The following is a 24503-nucleotide window of genomic DNA, read 5'->3' on the forward strand; positions in this document are numbered from 1 at the left end:
TGTTGAGGGCTGGATAAAAACACGGTCCGGGCACTCGGAGGTTCCCTGAAGTGGGATTATCCAGCTGCTCGGGCTGAACGTTAAGCGTAATGTAAAATGAAAAGGACTGTTTTGACTTTAGGTCAGAAAGGGTTGAGATTAAAACATGAATGGGCTGGTGAAGGCATCAGTGTTGAAACACTGTATCTGAAAGCCAATCACGAAATAACTTTGTAATTTCAAGGTGACTAAAGAAAAGAATTAAAAAAGGAATCCAGGCGCCCTGAACAGCAGTACAGAGCGCACTCGGGTTCTCCCAGGAGTTAGCCTTGAGCAGAGCCAGGAGTAAGCTCTGAGCACCGCTGAGTGGCCCAACAGGATTTTTGCCGTGGTGGCCAATCAGGGCTCAATCCCTGGGGCACCCCATATGGTCCTCTGAGCTCGACAGGAGTGATCCCAGAGCCAGGCGTCAGTACTGACTCAAAAACGAAAAAATAAAATGAAACCCGAAGGGCTGGGTGGCTCAAAGGTCTTGAGCACGTGCTTTAAAAGCAGGAAGTGTGGGCTTCCCATAGGGAGCGGAGATGAGAATAACCCCTGAGCACTGACGGGGGTAGCCCCAAAACATGAACTGGCTAAACTGCCCCTTTTGGGAGGGAGGGTATCTATTTGCCATCCTAATCACCAACCACACCTAGCAACAGGAAGTTGGGGGTTGGAGAGATAGCACAGCGGGTGGGACGTTTGCCTTGCACATGACTGACCCGGGTTTGATTCCCAGCATCCCATAGGGTCCCCTGAGCAGCGCCAGGAGTAATTCCTGAGTACATTAGCCAGGAGTAACCTCTGTGCATCATCAGGTGTGACCCAAAAAGAAAAGAAAAAAAAACAAAAAACAAGGAACTTGAATTATGTGGATGAGCCAAAATTGGCTTTCTGGGTTTTGTAGCTTAGCACTTCCGGGTCTAAAGGTGGGTCACAAGGCTGCATCCACTTTATCTAACGACCCCAGACTGGGCCAACCACAGTGAAACCAAGCCTGTGCTCAGGGATGCGCCTGACTAGCCCTCCCTGAGTCCACAGTCCACGGCCAGCAGGTGGGCAGTGCAAACCGTCTACAGCTGACGGTTTGAAACTGCAACAAGGAAGAATCTGAGCAGACCCGAAGCTTCCTAGCAACTAAAAAGGGAAACACTTCCACTGAACACTTTCCCTGTCCAGACTGTAACCATCAGTTCAAGGGTACTTACTAGGAATTCACTGATAGCTTCGGGGGTACATGAGGGAGGGAGGGGAACCTCCCCAGTGATGCTGGGGGTCAAACCAATGCTTAGCCAGTGGGACCATCACTTCAGCCCCTTGGCTAGTCTTGACTATAAAGCATGTCAGCACTTCATGAGGTTGCCACGTCTGTCAGTTCCATTCTTGTACCGCAGGTGGAGCAGATGCCTTCCATGTGCTGACCTGTCTGATCCCCAGCACGTGCTAGCATGGCTCCCCAAAGTCCTTGTGGTTCTATGCACTGTAGTTCTCTCCTGAGACCTACTGAAACTAAACGGCTCAGGGCTGGAGCGATAGTACAGCGGGGAGGATGTTTGCCTTGCACGCAGCCCACCCAGGTTCGATTCCCAGCATCCCATTTGGTCCCCTGAGCACCGCCAGGAGTAATTCCTGAGTGCAGAGCCAGGAGTAGCCACTGAGCATCGCTGGGTGACCCTCCCCCCCACACACACACAAAAAAATCTAAATGTCTTTTTTTGGGGAGAAGCTCACACAGCAGTGGGCCATACAGCAGTGCTGAGGGGACAATGCTGTCCCAGCAATTGGACAGGGTTCAACCGCATGCAAGGTAAGCACTGTACTACCACCCACCCCAGACATTTTGTTTCTGTGAGCACTCCTGTGGTGGGGAGTTCTGAAATGCTAGTCCTTTCAATACCAGATGGCTATCTGGTCATCGAAAAGATGCTCAATGCTTTCATCCTTCATTATCAGGAAGGGCTCAGTGTAAAAGGATTTGAAACAGGGGCCAGGCAAGAGGCCAAAGGGCTAGCCTTGACCCGTGGGGGACCTGGGCTGGAGCCCAGCTGATGGCTCCGTGGGCCCCTCCAGGAGCTCCTGGAACTAACAGCGCAGTCTCAAACCAAGCTCCCCAACCCACCCTCGGGAAACAGACCACAGGCAGGCCTGCTCAGCCTGAGCCCTCCCTCCAACTGCCTCACTCGTCTGTTTCCACTCTGGAGAACCTGTGCTCTCCCCCAAACATGTACTTTTCCTTCTATCTCCTCACTAAGCAACATTTAATGAAAAGAAAAAAATTATTTTTGCTTTTTGGGTCACACCCAGCAATGCTCAGGGGTTACTCCTGGTGGTGCTTGGTGGACCATATGGGCTGCTGGGGATCAAACCCGGGTTGGCCACATGCAAGGCAAACACCTTACCTGCTGTACTATCACTCCAGCCCCATTTAATGAAAATTTTGCTTCACCAAAAAAGAGGCCAAATCAATAGCAGGGAGGACTTTCATCTCCACATGGCTGACCTGGGTTTGATCCCCAGCATCCCATATGGTCCCGAGCACCTCCAGGAGTAATTCCCAGGTGCAGGGCCAGGAGTAACCCCTGCAATATCACAGGGTATGACCCAAAAGCCAAAAAAGAAAAATCCCAGGCCATGTCCTCTATGTGGCAACCAATGAAGCTATTAAGCTACGCCGGGAGACCGTGGGATGTGGTGCCCACCTTGCCAGGAACATCAGTACCGCTCTCCTTGCTTCCTTCTAGCCCCCAGCACAAGAACAGAGCCCAGAGAACTGCCAGAGCTGTGGCCCAAAACAAAAGCCGAGGTGGGACATAGCTTTTGGTAATGCTTTCTTTCTAGAAAAATCAAAATAGGAACTCTTGACTGCAGTCCCTGCCACCCTGAAGGGGAGGGGGCAGCGGGCAGCAGGCACAGCACCTCCTAGGTGACCATATTCACCAAGAAACTTAGACTGACCAAGGGGGCAGCCAGGCAGCCCAGGGGACATGGTGTTCAGCTTGCCTAAGACCTTGCAAGATCAAACCCCCTGCGCCTCATGGGCCCGCAAAATTGTCCCAAGAGTGATCCCTGTCACTCCCTGAACACTGTGTGTGCCCCAAAGCCAAATCAACTTTGACTATAAACAATGCCCAAAAAATACCGTTTTGGACTCTAGGAAACATTTTCAAATATTACCCTTGTGAAATCAGATTTACTACTAGTTCAAGTGACTTGGGATTTTCCCAAATTCTTTCAAGTGTTTAAAATCCATGAATCCGGGGGCTGGAGCAATAGCACAGCGGGGAGGGTATTTATTTGCCTTCCACACAGCCGACCAGTGTTCAATTCCCAGCATCCCATATGGTCCCCTGAGCACCACCAGGTGTAATTCCTGAGTGCAGAGCCAGGAGTAACCCCTGTGCATCGCAGGGTGTGACCCAAAAAGCAAAAAGAAAATAATAAAAAATAAAAAAATAAAAAAATAAAATCCATGAACCCCAGATTATTTTGTCCATGACTGTATCCTAACATACAAACCTATTTGTCTGAGCCACTGACATAATTCCCCGAGCCCTGACAGCAGAAAATCTAGAGGCTAGCTTCTCTGAATTCAGAACCACCAACACTTCTCTACAAAACAAGGCAAAATGACCCCAGTCAAAAATCTTTATGTTCCTTTATTGGAGCAAGATTCCTGGCCACATACAGCGATGTATTCACTGGGCAGAGGCCCGCACAAAGCACACCTCCTCAGAAGACAGCTTTGTGTTACACTTTGCCTATTGATGGGCAATTCCATTGAGTTTCATACATCAAAGTTTTTTGACCAGGCTGTTAATTCATCTCTGAAAAAGTGGCATTTTACTTAGCTACTATATTTTAAAGCATTAAAAAGCCTATCTGCATTAGGTAACTTCTCCCACCATACTCTGCACAACGGCATTTGACAGTTAAGCACGTCACCCCAAGCCGGACAGCTCTCCAGAGGTGAATGCCAGAGCAGGCGCAGAGAAATGTATGAATTCCGGAGTTTCTCAGCAACCCGGACACCTTACTCTGGGAGCCTGTCTCCTTGGCCACGTATGAGCGCGCCCAGGTAGATATGCCAGCGGTCACCCCAGTGTAAGTTGGCGTTAGAGCAGCAGACCTAGTGTGATGGCAGGCGCTGTTTTGGGGTACAGGTTAAGGCCCACGGCTGATCTGATATACAATCAAGGGCACAACATATTCATACTGAGTGATCGGACCAAGTCAATGTGAACAGCTTCAACTGAGGGCAAATTGCACCCAAGACGCTCCCCAGCTACTGAGACATACATGATCCAATCCCTTTGCTTCATCCACAAAAGCCTGAGGATATACCACAAAATTCACCATCAAAAAAATGAACCAGGGTGACAGTTTGACAATGTTTTATGGGTCAAACCTGGAAAACTCATCTCAAATAAGCTATTCTGAGAGAAAAGCATCAATCCTTTGTGTACACATTTAGTTTTATTGTAACAAAGCAACTTGTACACTTTTTAACGTTTAAAACTGAGTATCTTTCCTTTCCAGTGAAACAAAAAGAAATTTAAAAATAAAACAGGAACAAAATTACAATAGAGAATGTCAATTCCAAATAAGATCCTACAGGTTCTGCTGATTCTCCCATCGAGTGGCAGGGCTCAAGTCATCATTAGGAGAGAATTTTATTTTAAAAGTGTCACCTTAAACTGCAAGGATGTCCGTTAAACATCACAATTAAACATGCCAAAGGAGAAGCCATGTTGTCAAATGCCCACTTAACCCACCCACACATCTCAAACCCACCCTTTTGCTGACCTTCTATAACCCCATTTTTTTTAAAGATTTTTTTTCTTTTTTTAAACAAGAGAAAGTAGACAGATACATGTTGGTAAATGCTAACTGTCCATATTCACATAGAGACACAGTGTCATCTCTGAGCCCAATATACAGAGAAAGGAGGAAAAAAGCTAGAATTCTATGCACTACTACACAGGGGCCTGGCCCCTCCAGCTTCCAGCAGAGCTAAGGGTGCAGAAGGTCTTTCTTTTTTCCCACAGCGCACGGTGGTGTGGATTCCATAAAGTCTGTGTTGAGACGAGAAGTGATAAAAATTAATTTGGAACAGAAACCAGCAGTCTTTCCCCACTGAACTCTGTTCAAGGTATTTCCCCGAATTAAGTTGAGAACCATGGTGTAAAGGAGAGAAAAGAGACCTCAAAAACAGGGCGACTGAGCACTGGGAGTGGGGGTGGGGGGGGAGAGAGAAAAGAAAAAAGACTGCAACTTGCTCCCAGGGACTGGAGAAAATTAAAAAAGATTGGAATCCATCAGTGTTCCATTAGTCATCTTCTCCTTCATCCTCCTGTTAAAAACAAGAAACAAGACGGGTGGGCATCAGTTCATCACCAGGTAAGAAGTCAGCCCCGACTGTCTTAAAGGACCCCATAAACCTGTACAACAACCTGAACCCAACAAATAAATGGAGACCCAGTGGCCTGGCTTCAGAGTCAACTTCTCAGCTCAAACCAAGTCTTCACAGCCGACCTGGGTTTGATCCTTGGAACCCCTTATGGTATGCGGAGACCCTCCAGGAGAAATTCCTGAGGGCAGAGCCCAGAGTAAGCCCCAGTATATAGCCAAGTGTGCCCCCTCCCCCCACCAAAAAGAAATAATTTTTACTTTGTTCGAAACACTTTTTTTGTTACTTGAAGAGAGCGAGTTCCCACCAGCACTGCGCCATGTCCCGAGGTACGAGCTGGCACGAGCAGGCTCTGACACAGACTATGAGCTGAGCAGGTCAAAAATTCTCTGACTCGGGCTGGAGCGACAGCACAGCGGGGAGGGCATTTGTCTTGCACGCGGCCGACATGGGTTCAATTTCTAGCATGCCATAGGGTCCCCTGAGCACCGCCAGGAGTAATTCCTGAGTGCAGAGCCAGGAGTAACCCCTGTGCATCGCCAGGTGTGACCCAAAAATCAAAAATCAAAAAAAAAAAAAAAAAAAACCACTCTGACCAAAGGCAATAAGTAAAATAAGTCTTTACTCTCAAATCAAACAGCCTTCCTGGGCCCAGAGAGAAGGTCCAGGGCACCTGCATTGTATTCGGCCACAGGGGTTTGGCCCCGGGCTCCCCATGTGGTCTACCAGGCCAACTAGGAGTGATCCCGAGTGCAGAGCTGGGAGTTACGTAAACCCTGAGCACCACCGGGTGTGGCTCAAATTCAAAATAGAACTAATGACTGCAGTGCTAAGATGGGACCCAGCGTGGCCCCACAAGATCCAACCAGAGCTGACCTTTCCCCAAATATCTCCAACAAGCCACGGCATCTTCACTGCCAAGTATCTATGCTCCCCAGGAACAGTGGATTCTCTAAGAAAAGCAGGGGCATCAAAATTTCTTTTACCTCTCCTTCCTCTCCCTCGTCATCATCTTCATCTTCTTCACCTTCATCTTCATCCCCTTCTTCATCAATATCTTCCAATCCTTCTTCCTCTTCATCATCGTCGTCATCTTCTTCTCCTTCCCCTTCTTCATCATCCATGTCAGGAACCTTTTAAAAATAAGTAACAGGAGCCTTCAGAACTAGTTTTCAAACAGACACAGGACAGCCTTGGACAGAAGAACACTCCAACTCACCAAGTAGTACTGCAAGGGGTTTGGCCAGATGTCGTCTTTGATAACCTCGCCGAGCTCATCTGCACCAGCATCCGAATGGTCAGTGAACCAAGTGAAGAAGCTCTCGGGTTCCTCATGCTGTCTCTTCCTGCTGGCTTTATTCTGTGTTTGACTTGAGCGTTTCGTCAAATCCTACATGGGGGGGGGAGGGAAATCCCAGACCTCAATGTGGATACATATTCACCAAAACAGTAAGCTTTCCCCAATAATTTTAAATCAATGGCCAAAAAAACTCAGATCAGTTATTATCCACTTTAGTTTATTTTTGTTTTCTCTGCCACACCAGCTAGATTTAGCTCATTCCTGGCATGGCTCTGGACAGCACCGGGGATCAGAGCTGGGGAACCAAATGCCTTGGGGCCGGGGAGACGTACAGCAGCAGGGCACACAATCCCCGGCACCCCACATGGTCCCTGAGCACTACCAGAGTGATGCCTGGGTGCAGCGCCATCCTGAGCAATGCTGGGTGTGGCCCCAAAAGGAGGTCCAGTTCCTTAACACCTGGACCGTCTCTCTGGACCCTCCATGTTTTGTTCTATTATTTTGGGGGAAACAGACATGACCCACAAGCTGCAGCAGGAGGGATCAAATCCGAGTTAGCCAGGAGCAGGGAAAGGAGCTCAACCCCTGGACTATTTCTCAGACCCCTCCCAGATCGTCTTATCAGGAGCCGGCTTGGCGGTGAAGCATGACTCCCAGGCGAGGAACTCGGTTTGACCCCCCATTACATTTCAGATGAAGTTTAGTGGCAAATGCCGTAACTCACACGTATTCTCATACTCAACTCCCTTGGCAAGATCATGATCCGCAACATTCAAATGTATTAATAAAGCCCCCTGCTAGAAACATTCTACAGACTGTTACTACACTAATCTGACAAGGGCCAGAAAGATGACAACAGACAACAAATGCACTGCCAGCAGAGACCCGGGATCAATACCTGGTTATCAAGTGGGCCCGAGCATCGCCAGGAAAAGTCCCCAAGCACAGAATTGAGCACAGTGCTGAGTACTGCAAGGTGTGGTCTCAAAACCAAAACCAAACCAAAAAAAACTGGGCCAAAGCAGTAGCGTAGCAGGTCAAGAGCAGGTCAAGAGCCTTGTGCCTGGCTGACCTGGGCTCAATCCCCAGCATCCCGTTAAGTCTCCAAGCACCGCCAGGAGAGATTCCTGGCTGGAGTAACACCTATCAGCAGGTCTGGCACCCCCCGTATAGAAACCCCCAAAAATAAAGCAACATTTTCTTCACTCCACCCCAACAAAAAGTGTTAGTTCTCATCATTTTTTTTCTGTAGTAAAATCACAGACTTGTTTGGGGCCCACACCCAGCGGTGCTCAGAACTTACTCATGATGGGACTAGGGGGATGATGGGAATCAACCCTGGACTGTCATGTGCAAGGCAAACACACTGTCCACTGTACTATGGTAACAATCCCATGTACATTTTCTGTAAAACCAGCTCTGCATGTTAGGAGTGGGTGGGCTATTTGGACCACACCACTTCTCTTAGGGGCTTACTCTTAGCTGTTCTCAGAGGTAATTTTGGGTGGTGTCCAGGGGACCAAACACAGTACTAAGGATCAGAGCAGCACGGACACTGCACTGGCTTTGATGCCTATCCTACCTTTTTTGGGTCACATCTGGCTTTGAGCACATGAGTTACTCCTGGCAGTGCTCAGGGGCCCATATAGGAATGCTGGGGATCGAACTCCGGTCAGCCGCATACAAGGCAAACACCCTACTTGCTGTACTATCCCCTGGACACTTACTTTAACTACCAACATAATGGACTAATAATGTTCAATTCCCCAGCACCCAAAATGATCCCCAAGAGTGATTCCTGAGCACAGTGAGGAGCTAACCCTGAACACTGGCAGGTGTTCCGCACCCCTGACCCCCCCAAAAAAACCCACTGAGAATGTAGAATATATCCAGTTAGATCAGAGATCCGGGCAGCGGGTGGAGTGTGACTCATGTGCAACTGACCTGCTGGCCTGCGCTTGGTCTCAGGCACTACAGCGGTCCCCTGAACAGGGCCGAGAGTGAACTCTGAACACTTCCCGGTGCGAACACAGCCCCCCACACCCTACCCATGCGCTTAATTTGCAAAAAGCGTACTTAGGGCTGGAGAGATAGCAAAGTAGGGAGCCTGTCCTGCACACGGCTGACCAGGGGAAGATCCCCCGCACCCCTTATACGTCCCAAGCACTGCGGTACTGATCCCCAAATACAGAGCCAGGAGTAAGCCCTGAGCACCACCAAGTGAGGCAAAAGAATATACAAAAACAAAATACATTCAGGCTATAATTTTGGCTTTTACACATTGCAGATTTTATATATTTCAAGAATTTATAACGGAACACGCTGCTACTGCAATTGGGTCAATTAAGTCAAATGCACAAATGGACATTTCCCCTAGCCCCCGTACCTTTCCAGATTTCCATTTGATTTCAGTGGCCTTTGAAGATGGATCACCACTCTCATTCAGATGAAATTCTTTGGAGAGAACTTTATTTTCAAAGTAAGGGTTTTCATCAAAATACTGTAATAAGTGCATGGAAAAAAAAAACACACACACACAAAACAAAACGTTAAATAACTCACACAACCCAAACTTGGGCTAATTCCCAAGACAGGAACAAGATGTTAATGATACTCACAAAATCTATTCTGTAACCTGATTTAATATCTTCAAATTCTGTCACTTCAACTCTTGTCAAATAATGCAGCGCCTCTTCATCCTCCTCCCCCAGCAGCGCGGACACTACACCGGCAAAGCACACGTCAGACCCGCAAGAAAACTGCCCGGACCGAGAAAACCAAGAGTCTCCCTTCCTAAGCACCCAAGGGAGCCCCCGGGAGGACGCGCTCTCCCTGAGATGTGCACCTACAGGGCCTCCCGCCCTCCCCTAAGGACCCCCACCACAACCTACCTTGTGGATGGTTGACAAATGTTGTTACCCAAAAGTTGGGGATTTTGGCGATCAATTCCGACCTCTTCTGAAAAAATGGTTGGCGGAGTTTGTTATATTTCTGTTCTACTTTCAAAATCTCCTCACTGGCTTGCTCATTAAGTCTGAAGGAAAAGGAGAGATGTATTGACTAGGATGGTTTAGACAAACACAGAATCAGACAACAAAGAACACTTTCCCCTTCCCAGCTTCCAGGGCTATCTACTAGGCGGCCACCTGGATTTATTTAGCCAGAAACAAGTTAAAACTGAACCGCCAATCTGATTAGACTAGGTAGGCAACTCGGAAAGCACGCGGGAACAATTGGGTTACATTGGGCAACACTGTACATCTACACTTGCACCTGGAGCCTCCTCCCAGATCCCTCCAGCCATAGCGCTTTAGAAAAGACCAGAAACACACGTAAGAAACTCTGAGCAGGAAACGAAGTTACTAGGCAGTGGGGCTGCTGCCATCCATCACACTCAACTGTCACTATCGTCCCAGAGCCTCCCACCAGGCCATCTGCGGCCCTTGAAAATAAACCCATCTTTACAAGGTCAGAGGGCTCGCCTTCAAATTCTGTAGCTCTGCTCAAATATTTCACCAAAAAAAAAAAAAAAAATTAACACTGGGATCGTCTAATAGTTCCACTGTTGTAAGTCACCACTTGGCCAAGGCCTAGAATTATTTCTCCAAGTCTCAATGATAGGCCCACGATATGTCCCTCCGATTCCTCCCAGATCAACAGAAAGCATTACCTGTCTATTTCATTTTGTACTTCATCAATATGTTCAATCGCTTCCTGCTGCTCTTTTTCTGTAAAGGAAAAGATGCATAAGGCTCGATTCTGATTGAAGACAGACCAAGCAACACCGTGTGACTGACACCGAGAGATGCTTTAAAAAAAAAAAAAAATCCCCTACAAGGCACACTCCCCACGTGTTCACATGCGTAGTAGACAAATCGCTTTTCAATTAAAAGACCGCTCACAAATCCTGTTGACGAGACTCAAAACATGTGTAGTGCGTGTTCTTTTTTAAAAGAGTTCTACTACAAGGAACAGGCCAATCAGTAAAGTTTCCCGGACAAGAGACGGAATAAACCTGATTCGGAATTTCAGAGGATTTATCATTGACCAGCCTGCCCCATGGTAACTCAAACCACCCACACAAGCAAAACCGGGGACCCCACCCCGAGCTCCGGGGAACACTCCCTTTCTATGGAGTTGGAGCCGGCGCCCGGGGCCCCTTCGCCCGGGGCTACAAAGGGAAGGCGTTAGGAACCCCCTGGACTTTTACCTCCTTACAACAGGACCCTGGGAATCCACATCGGTCCTCCCCAGCGCCCCCCACCGCGGCGGGGCTGGCCTCGCGGGGCGACCCCCACGCGCCCGGGGGCGCACCCCTCCACGCGGCCGGGGCCCGGGCGCGGCGGCCGCGGGGGTGTGCTCCGGCGGAGGTGCCCTTTTGTGCCGCCCCACGCGGCCCGGCGGGCGCCCGGGGCCCCCCGAGCGCGGGCTCCATTTCCGGGGCGGCCCCATTGTCGGGGCCCCCCGCCGGCGAGCCGCGCGCGCGCCGCCGCGGCCCACGTGGGGAGCGGCCCGAGCATCCTCCGCGCCGGCGGCCGCGGCGGGCGCCCCCGGAGAGGCGGCCGCGTGCTCCCGCGGCCCGCGGGCGGCGGCGGCGGCGGCGCGCGGGGGGCGGCGGCGCGGGGCCCGCGCGCGGGGCGGGGGGCGGCGGCGGCGGCGGCGGCGGCGCGGCCCGCGGGCGGCCGCACCATGTGGCGGCGGCGGCGGCTGATGGGAGCGAGGCATCATGGCGGAGCACAATAAAGAGGCTTCTCGGGAGGGAGGAGGGGAGGCGGGCGGGAGGGGAGGGGGGGTCTCCGCCCGCGCCGCGCAGGCCGCAGCGCCCCCGCCCGCCGCGCCCGCGCCCCCCGCGCCGCCCCCGCGCGCCCCGCGCCCCGCGGGGGCAGAAAGCGGCGCCGCGGCCCCGCGCCCGCCGCCCCCCGCGCGCCCCGCGCCCGCCGCCGCCGCCGCGGCCGGCGAAGATGGCGGCGCCGCGGCCCCCGCCTCGCCGCTCACCTGAGGTCTCGTCGGCCCCGTCGTGGTTGGAGTTGAGCTCCTTTTTACTGACTTTGGCCGCCGGCGCCGACATGGTGCTGCTCCGCGCGGGGGGCGGGGAGGCGCGAAGGGCAGGCGACGGGGGGCGGCAGCGGCTTCCCCTCTCGCCACACGCGCGGCTCCGCTCGCTCCGCCGCTCCTCCCGCGCTCGCTCTCCTCGCTCGCGCCCCGGCGGCTGGCGCGCGCGGCCCTCGCGGCCTGGCGACGAGGGCGGGGCTGGCGCGGCGCGGCCGGGCCCGGCCCGGGCGGTGCGACGGCGGCGGCGGGCGGCGGCGCGGCCGGGCTCACTCACGCTCGCGCTCCAGCTCGCTGCTCGCTCTCCGAGCCGCCTCCTCCGCCGCCTCCTCCGCCGCCTCCGCCTCCACCTCCACCTCTTCCCCCTCCTCCTCCGCCTCCTCCTCCTCCTCCTCCCGGCGGCGCGGGGCGGGCGGCAGGGCGCAGGCGCGCCAGGCCCCGCGCGCACGCCCCGCCCCCGGCCGGAGAGGCTCGCGCCGCCGCGCCATTGGCTGTGCGGCGCCGGGACGCGGGGACGGCGCGGCGGCGAGACACACTGGGCCGGCCCGCGAGGCGGGAGGGAGCCGCGCCGCGACGTCCGGGCCGCCCCCCGCGCCGCGCGCCCCTCCCCCCGCCGCCGGCGCCAGCCGACCCGGGACTTTTGCGCGCTCCGGGCGCGCGGCGGCCCGGGAGGCGGGGCCGGCGCGCGTCACGTGGTGGCGGAACGGCTTCCCCTCGGCGCGGGGCGGCTCGGGAGCGGGGTGCGCGCCGCGGGCCCCCCAGGCCGCGGGCCTAGTCGTAGCGCCCCGCGGCCCGCCGTGGGCGCCCGGACGCCGGGCCGAAGGCCGCCCTGTTCCTGCGGGGAGGAAGGCGGCGCTTCCAGCCGTGCTCTCGGGCCCGGCCCGACCGGCCCGGCGCGGCCCGGCCCGGGGTCCGAGGCGCTCCCGGGTCCACGCTCCGGCCTTTCCCAGGCGCGCAGTCCCAGCGTCGCCCAGCAGAGAGTGTGCCCTGGCCCGATCGCTCTCCCCTCTCCCCTCTCCCCTCTCCCCTCTCCTCACGGACTTCCCCTTAGAATCCGCAAAATGCAAAAGCCGACAGATGGGCCCGTGGGCGCGGCGGGGACCTGCGGGCTGTGGGCAACGGGATGCCCCTGGACGGGCCACTTCTGCCCACACCAGCGCTTAAGGCGCCGGGAAGAAGCCGCGCTGAGTGCGGATATCTGCGGTGCACGTCCCTGCGTGTGTCTCCTCGTGGCCACACGGACCGCGGGCAGCTAGGGGCAGCGGGGCGTAGCTCCCAGTAGGGCCAAGGCATTTAAGTTTTAAAAAATACATGGGCCAGGAGCCAGAGTACCGCGGGATAGGGCATTTGTCTCGCACGTGGCCGACCTGGGTTCAAGCCCTGGCACCCATGTGATCCCCTGAGTCCTACCAGAAGTCAGGCCTGGGCAAAAATGCTTTAAGGGAGGGGGCTGGTAAAATAATAAAGCGGCTTTGCATAGGGCTGACCCAAGCACTCAACCCTGGGCACTCCATTTTCATCCCAGGAGCCCCACCAGGAGTAAGCCCTGAGCACCTCTGGGTGTAGCCCAAAAATCAATAATAAAAATGCATTCCAGATAATGGGAGTGCACCCCACTCTACTTCCCACTCCCCCACTACTGAGCACAACAACTTTGAGATCTCTCCTTGGCTGTTAGAGGTTGGGGTGTTTGCCATCAAAGCTGCACCCTACTAGATAAGACACAGACATATTGGAGAGTCCCACCCTGGCCCACCAAAGCTTACTCTCATCTGAACGCAGCTCAAGTCCCACAAACCCTAACTGGAAAGGCTTGTGAAAGAATTATTAGGGTCAGTGGCACACCGATCCACATTTGACTTTCCAGCTCCCAGGAAAGGGAAAAAATTAACCACGCCAAAACCCCCAGGTTTGTGGCCCCTCCAATTTCCAAGGTAGAGAAGTGGGGCTGGAGCAATAGCACAGCGGGTAGGGCGTTTGCCTTGCAACATGGCCGACCCGGGTTCGAATCCCAGCATCCCATATGGTCCCCTGAGCACCGCCAGGAGTAATTCCTGAGTGCAGAGCCAGGAGTAACCCCTGTGCATCACCGGGTGTGACCCAAAAAGCAAAAAAAAAAAAGAGGTAGAAGTACTTAACTTTGTGGGATTTCAGCTACTCTGTGATGTCAGAACAGATCAGATGGGTGAGAAACAGTGGGGGGGGGGGGGGGGCGGCTACAGGATACCTCAATGGTCAATGGCTGGAGAGCAAGCTTTGTTTGCCAGAGGCCTGGCACACTCTGGGCCTTCCTGTTCCATTCTGTTCTGCTCCCCACCCCACCTTGGCCGGCCCGGAGTCCCTGGAGCATCCAGTTGTGTTGAGCTGTGAAAGACCTTGGTTGTGGTCAAAACCCTCCAGAAAGTAAAAGAAATAGCCACAGGCACTGCAGAGCCATATCACTCAGCCTCCAGCCCGGGCTGTGCTAACCTAACCCCCATTTTCTCATTTAATTCTCACAAGACAGATAATGTCATTTAATAAAACTGAACAGATAAAAATCAACCAGGGATGTGGCAGAACCAAGACTTAATTTGTGCCCCCAAGACTCTTTCTTTAAAAGAAGGTTGCTGGGGGGCCAGAGCCATAGCACAGCGGGGAGGGCATTTGCCTTGCATGCGGCCCACCCGGGTTCAATCCCCAGCATCCCATATGGTCCCCCAAACACCGCCAGGAGTGATTCCTGAGTGCAGAGCCAGGAGTAACCTCAGCATCGTTGGCTGTGACCCCAAAAAAGCAAAAGAAAATAAAAAATAAAAAAAAGGATGCTGGGATGATACCCAGCGCCTCCTTCATGGGAATTGAACTCTAGCACTGAGCTATACCAATCAGAACCAAGATTTCGGACTAGGTGGGTGGGCAGCAAAGCCCCTGAACTAAGAATCCTTTCCAGCTGTGACAGGACCTGCAGCAAGACGTGCCTCTAACGTCAGGACCCGGCTCCTAACCCACAAAAATCATCCTCACACTGGTGAACACCTATGATTTAATTTTCTCTCCAACATTATTTTCTTTAACTGCAGGTCACATGCCACTCGATTATTTTCCTGACCCTTCTTCAATGGCAAGGAACAGTCTGAAAAGCTGCAGCTCTCTAGAAATAAACTCCGTTCACGAGTCAGTTCCTTGACCCAGAGTCATTCCTTAGTGCCTGATTGCCCTCCCAGCACCAGTGTTTTCCACATATTTTGGAGAGGGGGGCAAGTAGGGGACCTTCCAATAAGGCCCCAGGGCTTCCAGACTTCCTCAGAACAGCCCTAATAGATCTGGGTACTGGAGCAATAGCACAGTGGGTCAGGCACTTGCTTTGCATGCAGCAGACCCAGGTTCGATCCTTGGCATCCCACAAGGGCCCCAAGCACCATCAGGAGTAATTCCTGAGTACAAAGCCGGGAGTCAGCCCTGAGCATCACTGTGGACCAAAACCAAATAAACAAAACCGAGCCCTCACACAGATCATGGCTGACCTTTCACTTCTCAGGGATGAATGCAAGAGCACAGGCCAGGAAGGAGAAGGGAAAGAGAAAGCAAAAGGGCAAGAATTTCAGTAAACAAGGGAGTGGCACAGACCCCCAAGTGATGTTTCACCCAGATTGAACCAGAATCCCTCCCTGCCTTGCACCTGACCCCGAATTCCTCCTCTGCTTCCCACGTTCCCAGAGTCTCCCCCACAGCCTGGAGACAGGAACAGAGTCTCCAGAGATGACCAAGAAATCTTGACTAGGCTGATCTTCACACGGTCCGCCAGAGCTTTTTGTTTTCTGGCACACCTGGCAATACTGCAGGAGGTAGGGGCTGTCACCCCGAGTGGCGTTCAGGAGACCAAAGCGCTAGGGAGGAACACGGGGCCCCTACATGCAAAATGTGCGCCCAGAGCCTGGCACTGTATGCGGTCCCCAAGCACCCTGAGAGGAGTCTCTGTCTGGGTACCACCACAGGGGGAGGCCCTAAGTCCCCCCAGTAATATACTCTGTCCCCTGAGCTTCCTTCCCCATCACCCTCGCTGGGGGTTGAACCTAGGGCTTCTACCACTGAGGGCCTGAACAGCCCCCGGGTCAAGATCTTGTATACAGCTGACCCCAGTTTGATCCCTGGTACCTGCCCGCGTCCCCCAAGCACCAGTGGGTATGGCACCCAAACTAGAAAAGTAGGAGCAAAGTGTTCTAGCCCTAGGCCAAGTCCCCAGGCCAGCTTGGATGGGGAAAGGACCCCCTCACACACACACACACACACACACACACACACACACACACACACACACACACACACACACACACACACACTCTTCCTGCTTTAGGGGGAGGGGTGCTGCAGAAAAGTCCTTTGCACTGTGTCTGCCCAGTGCCCAGTGCCCAGTGAGTGGAATGCGTTTTGTGGGTTTGGATGAAACATTCCAAAGTAACTATACTTGCATCTCCCAGCCTCTGTGCTACTGCTTTCTCCCAGGAAGCTAAATGGAAGCTAAATGAAGAAACACTTTTGCTTCCTCATAAGTGGAAACAAACTCACTGCCCATCTGGGGAAACGGATCAAGCACCAATACTGAGCTGGGTGTTTGCAGAGCTGACTGGCGGCCAGGGCAGCCCTCACTAGGTCAAGTGCCCTCCCGCTAGGTCCCGGCCCACAAAGCTCCGGGTGGATCTTTATCTGGTAGCAAGGAACCAAGCTCAGGGCCTCCTGCACCTGATCAGGCAGGTCCTCTACACATTTGCACTCAGTGGTGTTTTACTTTAATTTTTTTTCCTTTTTGGGTCACACCCTGCGATGCACAGGGGTTACTCCTGGCTCTGCACTCAAGAATTACTCTTGGCGGTGCTCAGGGGACCATATGGGATGCTGGGAACTGAACCCAGGTAGGCTGCGTGCAAGGCAAACGCCTACCCGCTGTGCTATCGCTCCAGCCCCTACTTTAATTTTTTTAACCTTGTTTGGCTTGGGGGCCACACCCAGAAATGCTCAGGACTTACTCCTGGCTGTGCTCAGGACCCTGAACTGAACCCTAGGGGGTGCAAGGGTAAGCGTCCTACCTGCTGCACTATGCTTGGCTTGCAGCCCACCAGGAACCAGAGGGACCAAGCCCAGGAAATCAAACGCGCCAAGTCACCTGGGAGCGCCACCAAGCTCTGTGATGAGAACCGTGTCCCTTCCAGAAATGGCTGGGCTCATCACGCTGAGCCCTGTCTCCTCTCTGGCCGGCCTCCAAGTGTCCCAGAGCCCCTGCTCTCCCGCCCAAACACAATCTCTAGATGGCCTGGACCCCAGCAGCCCAGGAATCAGTGACTCCCGGGAAACAGGGTTGCAGGGGCTGGAGCATCTAAGTGCCGAAAGCCCGCCAAAAGCCAGGGAGGGCATTTGCCTTGCACGCGCCCGGGTTGGAGCCCCCGAATCTTAGATGGCCGCCCAAGCACTGCCAGGAGTGATCCCGGAGCACAGAGGAGGTCCTGAATAGCCGCGAGTGTGCCCCCAATCCAAACAGTAGACGAGAAACTCAGAGTAAAAAAAAAAAAAAAAAGATTCATGATTTCATGATTACAGAGCCAGGAGTAACCCCTGGGCGGCCTCAAGGATGTGGCCCAAAGGGAAGAAAAAAGAAATTCCCTTGGGGCAGAGGGATACAACAGCAGGTAGAGCATTTGCTTTGCACACAGACGACCCGGGTTCAATCCCCCAGAATCCCACCCGGTACCCCAAGCACCTCCAGGAGCTAATGAGTGCAGAGCCAGGAATAACTCCTGAGCATTGCCGGGTGTGGCCCAAAAAAGTGTTTTAAAAAGTGAGGAGCAAAAGGCCAAAGGTAGGGCCCAGACGGCGCGCGTTGGTGGGGAGAACGGAGAGACGCAGGGGCGGGCCAGGGGGGCCTGCAGCAGGAGAGGGGCCCCGGAACCGCGCCCCAGGAGGTGAAGGGGCCCGACAGAACCTGAGCCCGGCCAGCCCGGGAGAGCCCGGAAGTCTGGTCTATACCTCGAGGGCAGGGGGGGAGGCCCGCACCCGGGTTAAGGCGGAGTCACGTGACGGCCGGGCCGCGCCGGGCGGGGAGGAGGAAGCTGGAAGGGAGTCGGGGAGGCGCGGGCACTGCCGGCCGGGCCCCGGGAAACAAAGGTAGCGGCCGGGCAGAGGCGCAGGGCCGGCGGGGCCGCGACGCGGGGCGCGCGCGGGAAGCCTGGGGGCTGCGGGGCGACTCGGTGTGCGCGCTGGGCGGGGGGCGGGGAGGAGAGAGCCCCTGCGCGCCCCCCGGTTCGCCCCCTCGGGTCCCCGCCTCACTGAGACCCGTCTGCACGCACGCACACCGAAAACCCTCCGGGGGGCTGCGGGCGGGGGGTCCCATCGCAGAGGGGACTCGGGAAGGCGGCGGCGCCCGTGCCGGACCCCGGTTCTTCGACAGCTGGAGGGGAGCCCGAGCGCGCCACCCCCGAGACGTACCTCCCTTGCGCACGCCCGAGGAGTTCGAGGCGTCCTCGGCCTTGGGGGCGGCAGCGCCCCGGGGTCTCTTGGTCTGCGGCGGCGGCGGCGCAGGCTGGCGCTTGGGGGTCATGCTGGAGGGCAGGTGGGCGCGGGCGCGTGGGCGGCGGAGCCGGGCGCTGTTCTGGCCGCCCCAGGTGACCGCACTTTAAAGCCGCCTCCGAGGGCTATTTACATGACAGTGCGAGGCCCCCGCCCGTCCGCCCACCCTCCCGCCTCATTCTCCTCCCGCCTTTCGGGGGGCGGGGGGGGGGGGGGCTTCTAGGGCTGTCTGTGCTCTCCGGGGCGCTGCCCGTCCCGACGTGAAACGCCCTCGGCCCATCCCCCCCAGTCCCCAGCCCCTTCCTAAATTCTATTGGGAGGACGGCCCGCCCGGGAAGGGAACGTCTGACTCTCTCCTCTCCTCTCTCCTGGCTCCTCTCTCCTCCCACTCTCCCTCTCCCTCTCTCCTCTTCCTCTCTCCTCTCTCCCTCTGTCTCTGTCTCTCTCTCTCTTCCTCTCTCCCTCCCCCCCTCTTAAACATGCCTTTGCCTCACCTCAATCTGGAACATTCTTTCTCCCCTGCCCCCACTCCTAGGTCGTTCGGCCTAACCCCTCCCCAACCTCCAGCTTTTAAGCTTGGCTGGGACAGCAAAGTCAAACTAAAGGTTCCCTGGGGAGAATTACAGAGGAAGGGGGTGGGGGGCCTTCATCCTTCCGACCATTTCAAAAGGAGAGAAGGCTGAGATGCAGGACACCCCCCCACCACCGCCCAGGAATCTTGGGGGGTGGGGCCACCATCCAAGGGGTGGGGTGGTGACACTGAGGCCCCTGGAAGGAGTTGGCAGCCACCAGTGGAAGGTCCCTTAGTACCACCACCTAAAAAAAACAGTGATAATGACTATCAAGGAGTTCCCCCCACCCTCGGTAAAGAGTACCCTGTAGTATCACCCCAGCCTCCGGAGACCAAGGGCTGGAGCCTGCAAAAGAGGCCTGATTCCAGCTCTAGGACCCCCTGATTCTCCCACCACTTACATCAGGTGTGTTGCGAAAACAGAAGGGAACAGCCTCTCCCCACTAGGGTGACACAGCCCTCTGGGAAGAATGGGCTGTAAGAAATGTGTGCGGGACTGGAGTGATAGATAGCACAGCGGGTAGGGCATTTGCCTTGCATGTGTCTGACCCGGCTTTGCTTCGGGTTATACCCAAGCACCAGAAACGCCAAGAGTAATTCCTGAGTGCAGGACCAGGAGTAAACCCTGTGCACTGCCGTGTGTGACCCAAAAAGGCCTCCCCCGCAAAGAAAATAAAGAAATGTGTGCAAAGCTCAGTGCAGGCCTGCTGCAGCCCGGAGGCACTCGCCTTGCACACGGCCACCCCAGTTTGGAACCAGGACAGCTACAGTCCCCCAGGCTCTGCCAGAAGTGATCCCTGAGCACCGCCAATGTGGTCTAAAAAACAACAGAATATGGTCCCCTGAGCACGACCAGGGGTAATTCCTGAGTGCAGAGCCAGGAGTAACCCCTGTGCATCGCCAGGTGTGACCCAAAAAGAAAAAAAAAAAAAAAGCGAATATTTTGGGGCTGGAGCAATAGCACAGCAGGCAGGGCGTTTGCCTTGCACGCAGCCGACCCGGGTTCGATTCCCAGCATCCCATATGGTCCCCTGAGCACCGCCAGGGGTAATTCCTGAGTGCAGAGCCAGGAGCAACCCCTGTGCATCGCCGGGTGTGACCCAAAAAGCAAAAAAAAAAAAAAAAACCAGAAAATTCATGACAGCAGGATTCCAAAGGGCCCAGATCTTGGAACTGATCCAGACGTCTGTCCAGCATGGAAAGACTTTGTCACTGAACAGACCGTGGAACCCAGTCCAGCGAAGGACCCTTCAGGGGCTGGGGGAGCGGGTGGGAGCAGACAGGATCCATCCGCACACTGCATCCCTGAGGAAGCTTCCCTCACAAAAGCCCTGGTGCCAGGCCTGGTGGGCGCGAGCATGCAGCAGGGGCTGTGGCCTAGCCCTGGCACCACCTGCCTTCCCCCACCCCACAGCCACACCTGGGGACCCTGTGCCCCTGCAGCTCTGTCGTCCAGCATCTGCCCCAGGAGCTGGGGAGGTGTGACAGCAGGGAAAGGCATTTGCCTTGCATGGGAGCCAGATTCAATCCCCAAAACCCCAGGGGGGGGGAGGCTGGAGCGGTAGCACAGCGGGGAGGGAATTTGCCTTGCATGCAGCCGACCTGGGTTCTAGTCCCAGCATCCCATATGTTCCCTGAGCACCGCCAGGGGTGATTCCTGAGTGCAGTGCAGAGCCAGGAGTAACCCCTGTGCATCGCCAGGTGTGACCCAAAAAGCAAAAATAAATAAATACTTAAAAAAAAAACAAGGGGTCCCCCAAACACTGGCTGGAGCAATCCCTGAGCACAGAGCCAGGACAAGCCTGGAGCACTGCTGGATGTAGGTCAAAAACAGAAACAAATGGCCTGCACCATCAGGCCGAGTGCCAGTGCCCTCCCCGCCAGAAAGATTAAGCTGATCAGTACTGCTAGAAGTTCTTGCGGTGACCTTGACCTTGGGGTCAGGGGCCAGATTTCTTTTTTTTTTTTTTTTTTGCTGCACGTTTTGGGTTACAGGCAGCGATGCTCAGGGGTTACTCCTGGCTCTGCACTCAGGAGTTACCCCTGGCGGTGCTCTGGGGACCATATGGGATGCTGGGAACTGAACCTGGGTCGGCCGCGTGCAAGGCAAACGCCCTCCCCTCTGTGCTATTGCTCCAGCCCCGAGGGGCCAGACTTCTTTGGAAGAGGGTGGGCAGGGCCTACAGGGTCCTGGTGATGGCCGGCTAGATCTGGGGCAGGTTACAGAGTTTGCTGTCGGAAACCCTGGCTTCCCCCGCTTTGATCATTTCAGTATGTGGGGGTCCACACCCAGTGCTCCAGGGCCTCCTTCCGGCTCTGTACTCAGTGCTCCAGGGCCTCCTTCCGGCTCTGTACTCAGTGCTCCAGGGCCTCCTTCCGGCTCTGCACTCAGGAATGGCTCCAGGTGGGGCTCAGGGGCCCATATGTGGTATCGGGGACTGAAGCTGGGCGGGTCCGTGCAAAGCAAGCCCCTCCACACTCGACTCTCCCTCCAGCCCCTTCTGTTTGGGCCGCACTGGTTGATGCTTGAGGCAACACCCAGCTTCGTGCTCGGGAGTTTTTCATGCTAGGCATAAAACCGAGGGTGCACACAGGCAACGGACGGCTGCCTTCTTGGCCCAGGGTTTTCCCAAAGAGAAGCCAAAGATACCTATGGTGATGGAAACAATCCTTGCTTTTCTTTTCTTTTCTTTTTTTAGCTTTTTGGGTCACACCTGGCGATGCACAGGGGTTACTCCTGACTCCACACTCAGGAATTACTCCTGGCGGTGCTCAGGGGACCATATGGGATGCTGGGATTTGAACCCGGGTTGGCCGAGTGCAAGGCAAACGCCCTACCCGCTGTGCTATCACTCCAGCCGCCAACAATCCTTGCTTTTAGGCCTCACCCAGAAGAAAAGCCCTGGGCTATCACCCAGTTTTGTGCTTTGGGGAAGTCAATAATCTGGGTCCTTGCCGCGGGACACACTCATGGGGCTTAGTGCATCCTCTTATAGTTGCAGTGCTTGCCAGAGGTGACACCCCCTTCCTGTGGGGTTCACATCCCTTCCCGTGCAGTGCACATTCCTTCCCTTGAAGCTCACCCCCATTCCCATGCGGTTCACACCCCTTCTCGTGGGATTCACACTCCTTCCCTTGAAATTCACACCCATTCCCAGGGGGTTCACACCCATTCCCGTGTGGCTCACACTACTTCCCATGTGACTCACACCCCTTCCCTTGGAGTTCACACTTCTTCCCTTGAAGCTCACACCCATTCCTGTGCGGTTCGCACCCCTTCCTGTGGGGTTCGCACCCCTTCCTGTGGGGCTCACACACCTTTCCATGGAGTTTAGACCTGTCACTGCAGTGTGGAAAGAAGTCGCTGGCAGTAACAGGGATGGTAAAGGGCTCACTGCTGGGGCTGGAGCTATAGCTCAGTGGGGAGGGCATTTGCCTTGCACCTGGACAACCCAGGTTCGATTCCCGGCATCCCATATGGTTCCCCGAGCACTGCCAGGAGTAATTCCTGATTGCAGAGCCAGGAGTGACCCCTGTGCATCACTGGCACAAATAGCAGAGCTCTCAGGATCATGTTTAGCACATGCAGGCACCTGGAATTTGAACTTGTGACCACGTGTTTCCAAGCCTGTCACTCTAAACTCCTGGGGTATTTATTTAGGCCCGAGCTCTTTGTTTTAAGAAGTTCCATAGGAGGGCTGGAGTGATAGTACAGCGGGGAGGGTGTTTGCCTTGCGTGTGGCCAACCCAAGTTCGATCCCCGGCCCTGCCAGGAGTAACCCTTGATCACCGCTGGGTGTGACCCAAAAAGCCAAAAACTTGTCCATAGGAAGGGCCCCTCCTAAGTGGCCACCAGAGCATTAGAACAGCACATAGGGCATTTGACTTTCATGTGACTGACCCGCCAAGCCCAGCTGGTATTACCCTGAGCCAGAAATAAGCTCTGAGCACCATATGGTGAGCCCTGAGCATGACATGGTGTGGTCCCAAAACCACAAAAAGAGAAAAAAAAGACAGTTTCCACTGGAGGGACCAAAGAGGTTAGTCTCTCTCTCTCTCTCTCTCTCTCTCTCTCTCTCTCTCTCTCTCTTTTCCGGGGGGCACACCTGCCAGTGCTCAGGGCTGACTCCTGGCTCTGCACTACAGGATCACTGCTGACAGGGCTCAGGGGACCTTATGGGGTACCGGGGATCGAACCCAGAAAACTGGCAAGGCCAGTGCCCTACCCACTGGACTATCTTCCTGACTCATTTTTTTTTAATGTCAGAAATTGCACAAAACAGCTTGAATAACAAACATTAATTTTTTTGTTATTGTTGGTTTGGGGGCCACATCTTGGTGATGCTCAGAGGTTTGCAGTGCTCATGGGGCCATATGGGACGCCAGGAACTGAACCTGAGTTGGCCATGTGCAAGACAAGTACCCTACCTGCTATATTATTGCTCCAGCCCCCCAAAATTAAAACTTATTTTTAGGGGACCCTAGAGATAGTATAACAGATAGTGTATTTGCCTTACATGTATCGGTTTAATCCCTGGTACCTCATATGGTCCCCTGAGCACCTCCAAGTGTGGTGCTTATGTCCAGAGCCAAGAATAACCCCTAAGCATTGCTGGGTGAGGTCCAAAAAAATATTTTAAAACATAAAAAAATTCACCTTAGGGGGGGTTGGTTTTGGGTCACAATGGTGCTCAGGGCTGACTCCTAGCTCTGGGGAGACTCAGGGGACAATATGGGTACCAGGGAAAAACCCCGGTCAGTCTGGTAAAAAGCAAACACCCTACTCATTGTATTATTGCTCTGGTTCCTCCCAAATCTTCTCAACTATGGCCTTGTTTCCTTCCTGTGGCCTCCCCGAACCACTGGTTGACACCCTAGTGTTGCGTTGTGGCCCCTTGAAAAATCCCCTTGGAATAGGGACATGGAGACAAATATAGTTCTTAGAGCATCAGCAAAGGGAGGGATATTTCTGGAAGCTGAGGCGCAAATGCCAACCCCTTTTGAAGCAATGCTACACGGGATTGGTTCCTAGGACAAAGGATGAGCCAATGAGGAGAGCGTCAGGGGCTTCCCTAGGCCAACCAGCTTAGAGTTCTCTGGAGATTCTCTAGTTTCTTTTTTCAATCCGGAAGTTCGGAGACAGCCTCACAGGAAGCCTTGAACTGGAGGCGACTCTGCCCTGGGCCCAGCACCGCCCTCTCCACCTCCAGCCATCCATGAAGGAACCAAAAGTGAAAGCATATGTCCCTGACCCACCCTTGCTCCTTCGAGGAATTGCTACTATAAAGCCCGGCTGAGTGTGAGAGGTCTTGAACAAGGCCCCCTTTTTGCAACATTGTTCCAAAAGCAAAAGTTGAGGAACTACATATGTCTTCAGGCTACTGGGGAATGAAAGGGGTGTGAAGCTCGGTAGCATTCAGGCCCGAGGGAAATAGGACCTGAGGAGGGAAGCCGGGGCTGGAGCGATAGCACAGCGGGTAGGGCTTAGGGCGGTTGCCTTACACACAGCTGACCCGGGTTCAATCTCCCACATCCCATATGGCCCCCCAAGCACTGCCAAGGGTAATTCCTGAGCATCGCTGGGTGTGACCCAAAAAGGAAAAAAAAAAAAAGGA

The 24503-nt window shown here is 54.6% G+C and overlaps 1 protein-coding gene across 1 annotated transcript; it reads right to left on the bottom strand.

Annotated features, from left to right (window-relative positions):
- Positions 1 to 4472: 4472 nt before the first annotated feature.
- On the bottom strand, positions 4473 to 12131 carry SET (SET nuclear proto-oncogene). The gene is made up of 8 exons (XM_055132472.1): positions 11724 to 12131; positions 10399 to 10456; positions 9620 to 9762; positions 9347 to 9450; positions 9115 to 9228; positions 6648 to 6818; positions 6415 to 6561; positions 4473 to 5371 (listed from the first exon to the last, which is right to left on the bottom strand). The coding sequence occupies exons 1-8, from the start codon at positions 11794 to 11796 to the stop codon at positions 5348 to 5350; spliced, it is 834 nt and encodes a 277-aa protein (XP_054988447.1). The 5' UTR covers positions 11797 to 12131; the 3' UTR covers positions 4473 to 5347.
- Between the last annotated feature and the right edge of the window lie 12372 nt (positions 12132 to 24503).

This window comes from Sorex araneus, chromosome 1 (genome assembly GCF_027595985.1).
Source record: "Sorex araneus isolate mSorAra2 chromosome 1, mSorAra2.pri, whole genome shotgun sequence".
In the NCBI taxonomy this organism is placed as follows: domain Eukaryota; kingdom Metazoa; phylum Chordata; class Mammalia; order Eulipotyphla; family Soricidae; genus Sorex; species Sorex araneus.